At 30.3% G+C, this 8,069-nt stretch overlaps 1 protein-coding gene across 1 annotated transcript; it reads right to left on the bottom strand.

Annotated features, from left to right (window-relative positions):
* Positions 1-314: 314 nt before the first annotated feature.
* LOC121130493 (protein timeless-like) lies at positions 315-5,707 on the bottom strand. Its single transcript, XM_040726232.2, has 10 exons — positions 5,454-5,707; positions 4,780-4,963; positions 3,608-3,858; positions 3,344-3,546; positions 2,969-3,039; positions 2,245-2,462; positions 1,770-2,180; positions 812-1,698; positions 423-741; positions 315-360 (listed from the first exon to the last, which is right to left on the bottom strand). The coding sequence occupies exons 1-10, from the start codon at positions 5,705-5,707 to the stop codon at positions 315-317; spliced, it is 2,844 nt and encodes a 947-aa protein (XP_040582166.2).
* Between the last annotated feature and the right edge of the window lie 2,362 nt (positions 5,708-8,069).

Below are 8,069 nucleotides of genomic sequence, written 5' to 3' on the forward strand. Positions count from 1 at the left end.
ATGTTTAGCATTTATAGAATATATCACTCAAGCTCAATCTAATATTGATACCCACCTTGACTTTTGTTAAGTTATTATGAATATATTCAAGTATACCATGGTAGTTAATTAGCTTCATACTTTGAGTGCACTATATTTTGCAGACATAAACGAACTGAATCATTAAAAGAACGAATCATCAAAAAAACTGAGTCCTTAAAACAATTTAATCATTAAAATATCAAAATTCTAAACAAATAATAATTAGTGAATTTGAGAATTTAACAATAAACACACACACAAAAAACAACAAAAATAGACACAATAAATTAAGTTTATAGTTGATCTTCGTTCGATATTTGTGTATTTTGAAGATTGGGCCTAGAAATAGAATGAATAAGAATGTTTTAATACCAGGAAGATACAAGTCAAAATATTATTACTTTGCCAAATTGCCAATTAGTTTGTTGGCACGGGAAATTTTCCACATTGAGGTTACATCATCATGGGAATTAGTTCCTGAGGGAAAAGAGTTTTGACCCATATCCCAATCTGCTTCATTATGTTGACTAGAAGCCAGTTTTCTATGAATATTTAATAGATGATCAATTGACCAGTCGAATGGTATCCTAGGAAAGTGTGTATGTCTTTTTGCAGGTAAATGGATCCCAATTTTCTTGAGAAGCATGATGAAATTATTTGTTTTTAGTCCAGATTCTTCTTTTATGTTCCAAGGAACCAATAGAGTGCCCTCATTCCAAACTAAACAAATGGAAAATAAATATGACAAACGTCTTTTGTATAATGAATGAGGTCATGAAGGAATACTTACAGACTGAGTAGTAAGGAATGGACTCTAAAACTCCTTCTTTCCATTCGACCGAACTTTTGGATTTTGCATGAGTTTTGACAAGTATAACATTAAAAATTTCCTCTTGAAGCCAATCAATAAGATATTCCTTCCCTTGACTCAATAATAAATCCTTGAGACCTTCAATTTCATCCACATATGCTTTTTCTGAGGGTGATGGAGCAGAAAACTCCAGGTTTTCATCCGCGATAGGCGAATTATCTGTGCCACTCTCTGACTCTCCTCTTTGTGAGGCAAGCTCAGAAATAAAAGATCGTGTTGCTTCGATGGATGTATAGTTTGTAGCCAAAGTCGGATTTACTCTAGCTATTTCGATATATTGAGCATGCGTTATAATTCCATAAGACCACAATGCTTGAAGAATAGAATGTCCTGTCATTGTTTCGCAATCCTCCTCTTTGTACATGTCTATTATGGATCTAAAAGGATCTTCGCTGTTATTATATTCCGAATCAGGGGACTGAAAGTTATTTAATTTTTTTTTATTCTTTAAAGCTATCAATTTTAGTCGGTCCTTTGGTCCGGAAATCCGACGGCTTTGATTTTCTTCGACTACATTTTTTAGAAAACATAGAGTTGTGTTGATTGGATCCTCATGTAAAGTATTTATGAACCTTCGTATTACATATTCAATTAAGCCCAACCACTGATCCTTGTCAAAGAGTTCATTTTCCCATATATCGGAGAATGTTTTTAGAATTTGAGGTATAAAAAGAGCTTCATGTGTATTTAATTCACCGGAAATATGGTGCATCATCGTACAAACAGCTTTGTTTAATGAGACTGTATTGCTTTCAAACTTTTGTAGGCAATAACCATATTGTCTCATCACATCTACCGTGGCAAATCTGTCATTTAAATACATGATTAAGTAGTTTTAAATTACATACTATATTCAGGTATAAGTAGCTTTACTCACTGTTCCAAGTGTTTATTCATAAATTTGTCCGACGACTTAACTTTTTCAAACATTTCAAGTAGGTTATAGTTGGACATGATAACATCATTAATGAAACACCTTGTCTGATTAGATGAACTGAATTTCCGAATTAATAGAAGATGAAATTGTCTCAAATTGCTCATTTCCATAAGTAACAAAATTATATTATGTATTTTAGAACGGTCTTCAGAGTTCCTTGCATTATTTTCCATCCAATTAATGGTTATCAAAATCTGCTTTATTGCAGATAACACCAAGTGAAGACGACGCCCTTGTGTTTTGACCATAGTATCATTATACATGTGTGATTTTGATTCAATCTCAAGATTTTCAAATGTTTGTAAACCTACATATACAATATAGGATATGATCTCTGGACTAAACACTGGTCTGAAATGAAATATAAATAGCGCCAAGCTATCAAGCTTAAAAGGCCATTGAATAAAGTACATACTCAATCTCCCGTAATTCTACTTCCAAATCTTCTACAAAGCTCATAAAGAAAGTTATTAACCATAGGAAACGAGAATGCAGGACTGTAAATGTGGACGGCGGTTTTTCCGTCATTAATTTTAATCTTAAATTTTGAATGAGATTTCCATAGCCACATATAACGAAAGAAATAGTAAACTCTGTTAAAAGTCTTGAGACATCTTCATCATCAACCATTGACTAAGAACAAACAAAATGATTTATACTACACAGTTATTAAAAAAGCAAAGATGGCTCAATGAATATTGACTAACCTGTTTTCTGTGCTTCTTCCTTGAATTATACATTATTTTCAAGATCTTTTCTTTCGAATCTCCTTGATTTCTGAAGCTGATAGATCAGGTCCAATAGGTCTGTTTTTATTTTGAGGTACACTTCTACTAGAAAACATTTTTTAAATAACGAATCCTTTTGACAAAAAAAGAAAGAAACATAAATTTGATTATACCTTTGATCATTGTCATTGGATGATGTTCCAGTTGACAGTTCAAGATCGATTTTAGTATCTCCAGGGAGAGTTGATATCCAATAATTAATCATTTGTCTCACAGTCTCTTCTAATTTGGTGCTGGAAGTTTTTATCATTGAGGTTGATGGTTTGCAATGATCATAAATTTTTTTACTTGGAGGCTTTAAATATTGAATATTTATAGTTTTTAACTTATAAAAATATGAGAACCACTTACTTCTGATGAGTCAGAGTCTGAAGTCTGACAAGTTATGGCGTCATCATTGTAATTCTTTGGGTTCTTTGCATCTAATTTTGGATAAATACAATTTAAGTAATTTATACAACTTATATGATAGGATCAGGGTCGGTTTTAGAGTAAATGTTTTAAGGCCCCAAAACTCTGGGCAATGCTGGGTACTAGTGCTTTTATAAATAAAGTGCGAGGCTTGTTAGAATTTTTATTTTCTATAACTTTTTCTTATAAATTTTTTTCTATATGACTTTGTCTAGGAAAATAAATTTCATTTTTTGTTTAAAACTCTTTTATTATTCTGCAGAAATCCCCCAAAAACGCCCAATAGTTAGATGCAATAAACTAATTTTGTTTTACTTCGGGGTTTTTCATCAGGATTACTGTCCGAGGAGTCCTCGTTCATATAGATATCTTCTTCCGTAGAAGACGAATTACTCTCATTGTCCTCTGAGCTGTCATCCAAATCAGGATTTTCCAACAACTTTCTAAGATTACTTTCAAGTTGACTCACACTTTGATCCTTGAATATCAAAGTAATGACTTCCAAAATTTGAGCACTCCTTTTGTAAAATAGAATTAAAAATATGGTTCATACTGTATACTAAATCTTTGAATGATTACCATAGATTTGAGACAGTATCTTCTTCAATAGCTAATAAAATGAACTTATCTAGACCCGCAGCAAAAAAGTTCAAAATTATTTGATTCTGACGTTGACTTGGGGCAGATGAAACAGTTGTTGAGGAATGGGATTTGGATGAAATTGAGTGATCAAATATAGGGTTTGAAGGCTCTGGTATACTCAAAATATTAGCAACTAATCGAAATATATGTTCTATTATATTCGACTCATTTTGACTATTTGATAAATCCTGAATATGTATAGAAATTAGAAATATTTATTCATAACAAAATGAAGGTCTTGGAACGCCCGCAGGCCGAACCCCACATTTATTATTGTTATTACAGCTGTAGAGAATGAATATATGACCATTAAAACTTACAACGGATATCGATTTGCCCTTTAAAGAACTGATATAAAGAAAAATTATTCCTTTGTGTCAAAAAATGTAGATTTGATTGACTTTTGGCCAATTTGATAAATTTATATTTATTAAGATGTTTAAATATATTAAATTGGTTAGGTTGCATCAATATAGATAACAATAATATTACGAAGAAGAAGTAGAATCGTGTGATATGATTTCTACTAAAATAACTAATAATAATTTAGATGTAGGGGATTAAAATAAGTTTATAGAGGCTTCATATTCAAAATATTTGATTAATTGAACTTATAAACGATTCATTTTCCCCCGCAATATTATTTTAATCTATATTCACCCAACCTAACCAACGTATTACATTTAAATTTCTAAGTAAATCTTAAAAACTTAATTGATCAAAAATCAATTAAAATCGACCTTTTTTAAAGGTAATTTCTTTAAATTGAAATATGAAATCTATTCAACTTGAATATAGAGCACAGGAAAAATAAATAAATAAAATATTTGCTACTAAGTAAGGTCCTTCATTTTATTCAATCTTTTGGTGTTTATATTCATTTTTTTATTAATTGTAATCAAGATTAAGTAATGAATAATTCATAATATATTTATATCATGTCGAAACATGGGATGGAATCGTAGTGATCCTCTAAAAACTTGATTTTAAAGTCCAATTTGTGTTTTACGACTTAAATAACAATTATAAATGTGGGGGTCAGCCTGCAGAACAAAATGCTGTTACATGGTGTAACCATCAAAGTTATAATTTATGACTAAAATGCGTACCTCTTTTAGAATATAATGACCAGGAGGTATTATTTTACGAAATAAAAGACTGTTTGTGAACCTATTTTTAACATCATCCAAAAAGTTTATCAATTCATAGCGATATATTCGTAGATTAGAACCATTGGAATTAATGAAGACATCAACATAGTCCTCAATTGGTGTTGTGAGCTCAGATAATACACTATCAAATGGAAAAATATTATGTAAAACTATGTGCTTGTAAATACGTCAAATGATTCTAACGTCGATTTTAATGACTTTTTTTTGCATATTATATTTTTATTGTATTTAAGCTTAACTTATTTTGCACACCGTGTTTGGTCACATGCTTAAAAAAATCACATCCTTGATTTCTAAAAATGCCTCGTTCTACCTTTCTTCGCGATCTAACACAAATCCTGTTACTAGTGATATATCATACAAAATCAGAGATACTAAGTAATTCAGTCCTACGAGTGATTTTTAGAAATTTTTATCGAATAAGTGTTTAATTTAAACTTTAAAGAAGGAACAATAAATATATACTACCATGTAATGTAAAAATGGTAATATTTTGAGGTATTATTTGCAAATGTCCAAGAATTATATTATGTTAAAAAAAGTGGAGGGTTTAATAAATGGAATTTAACTTTATGTTTTCATAATAGTCAAAAAATTTAAGGCCTACTCACTTTATCATGGCCACATAAACAGGTAGATTTTTTTCAATATGTGTTTTGATGACGGGGATGAAATCTGTATCCATGTAGTTTCGAAACATGATCCTATGTCTGGTTTTTTTCATTGACACCGAGTCACAAAGTTCCCTACATATTTTTTCTAATTTCTGTTGTGCATCATGTGCCAAGTGATATTTGTCTCCAACAAAATAGCCCAACTCCAAGGTTCCTATGTCATTGGACGAAGAAATAGATGCCCAGTCCATCTGAAATAGATATAAAAATTTGTCATTCACTTTGAACAAAAAGGGATAAAGGAAAAATTGCAAAAGTATTTACAATTTATTTAGGGCAATATGTAGTATTGTGTCGGTCCTCTTGCAAAATCCGTCCTAAAAACTGACAAAAATATGTCTTTGATGACTTCACAATGTTTATGTCAACTTTTTTTTCTAAGGACCAATGACTAGAGCTAATAAATAGGACCGACAATAAACTAAATAATCTCCATTATCAATTTTAAAAATCTCAATAAAACCATTTAATTCCATATTTTTTCTCTCAGAAATTAATAAAGTTTTTTTAAAAATAAATAACTATTTTTAAATGCAAATATTTAAAACTATATAGTTTATATATAATTGATGTTTTATATATAAATATTATGAGCTTATTTTAAAGAAAATATGTGGGTAGCCTCTTTTATATAATACGATCTGGTGTACTGGGCGTTGCTTGGAGTTATTTGTTAAAACTTTTTTGATTTTAAAAGACAATTTTGAAAATTTATTTATTAACAAAAAATAACAGTTTTTAAAAAAATTAAAAAATTGGGGAATTAGTTCATCAGCAGGCTAATGATTTCAAATGTTATTCTGATCGGATGGAGAAAAAAAAGAGTTTAGTTTCCATGGAATGACTTATGTGCATACCATAACTATATCGATATGATAAAAGCTCACCTTTGATTTAACTGTTTTACAAAGATTTGATGGTAAAAATTATGGTTTTTTGTTTTATAAAAATAACAATGAACTTTGGATGATCCAACCAAAACCAATTCTTTATATAAATCCAAGGAATGAATGTAAATGACAACCAACAATCGAACGCTTGGGCTGTCGAAAGAATACTTATTTTGATAATAAAAAGGTTTTACTCATCACATTTGAAGAGAGTGTGTGAGTCTTCTCTTATGGTTTGTAATATTGTAAACCCTCGGCTTTTCTATTGTTGCTTTCTCCTTTATTTTTATTTTTCAGAAGGGAATTCGATCAAAATTTATTACCCTTTTCGCTTGAAATTCCGCTTTGATATTTTATTCTTCAACTATTCTTATTTGTTTGCAATTTTTGAAAAATAAACATCCTCTAATTTCCAAGAATTCACTTCAAATCTTTAATCTATAAGTAGTGCTAGATGGGACCCAGGACTGATTTCCTAATTAGTTTCTCCATAAGATTTAAACTAAGAAGCGAAAGGTGAACATTAGTAGTATCATCAGAATTTAATTTCCTCGCTAGATGTCGCTTCTCCTATGAAGTCATTTATTAATTTACACTGAAGACGATCAGATGTGTTTAATGTTTATCCATATCTGATATTCTAGTCTTAATATTGACTTAATTAATTTTCTTTTTAATTATAAATTAATTATGTCAGATGGAATGAGTAATGTATCAGGGTCTTCGGATAATACTTTAGTCTAATTTTGAAGGGAACACAAATAATGCCCTTAGAAACCATCAATCAGATTGTCATCTTAGAGCCTTTGTTACTTAAAATGATGGTCAAATTTAAGAGAATCCTGCTCTCTGATTCTCCCGGAATTCAATCCATAATTAGAAATTCATACTAAAGCATCAAACCCGGCTTTGGGATCTCCTTTTTCGGATAGGAGGTTCTAGTAAGGAGAATGCTCTTTGGAGAAGATAAAATTATACATCAATATGCCTAAAAGCATAAATTTTGCTTAAGACATTAGGAAATTTGCCAGTCCTGTCTTTAAATATTTCAATTACATACCTACTGAGATGAAATCAGGAGAGCCGAAGGCATCGTTTCATCATTACACTTGTAGTTTTTTTAATTTAGTTCAAAATATGATTTATATTATTAAAGCTTCAATTCCTACATCTCTCCATAGATAAATGAATTCAGGAATCTGCGTTTCCTTGAAGTGATCCACTCACCCCCATTTGTTTGTCCTTATATCTTCTGGATCTTCTCTTTCGGTACCAAAATTCCTCATGGAATTTGATTAGTAGTTGTATACGAAGATCTTTCTACAGTCTACATATAAAGAACTTTTATAGGGAAAATTGACATTAAATGTGTACTTATACTAGGAGCTTGCGATAAATGTGACCGTATAATATTTTAATATGAATTCAAATTAAGATACATGAAATGGTCATGGTATGTTAATAAAGGAATGCATCATTAATAGCAAACCACTTTAGAAATACATTAAAATTGGAAATTGTCAATATATTGTTTCAATTATTTTATGTCATCATTAAAGACTTATTAGTTTTACATCTAGTGGGCGGATTCTTTATGAGAAGATCCTCTCCGATGGTGATACATGTGTTAAATGAGTATCTTCCATAAATGAATCTAAAACTG

The sequence above is a fragment of the Lepeophtheirus salmonis genome, chromosome Z (genome assembly GCF_016086655.4).
Source record: "Lepeophtheirus salmonis chromosome Z, UVic_Lsal_1.4, whole genome shotgun sequence".
Lineage (NCBI taxonomy): Eukaryota > Metazoa > Arthropoda > Copepoda > Siphonostomatoida > Caligidae > Lepeophtheirus > Lepeophtheirus salmonis.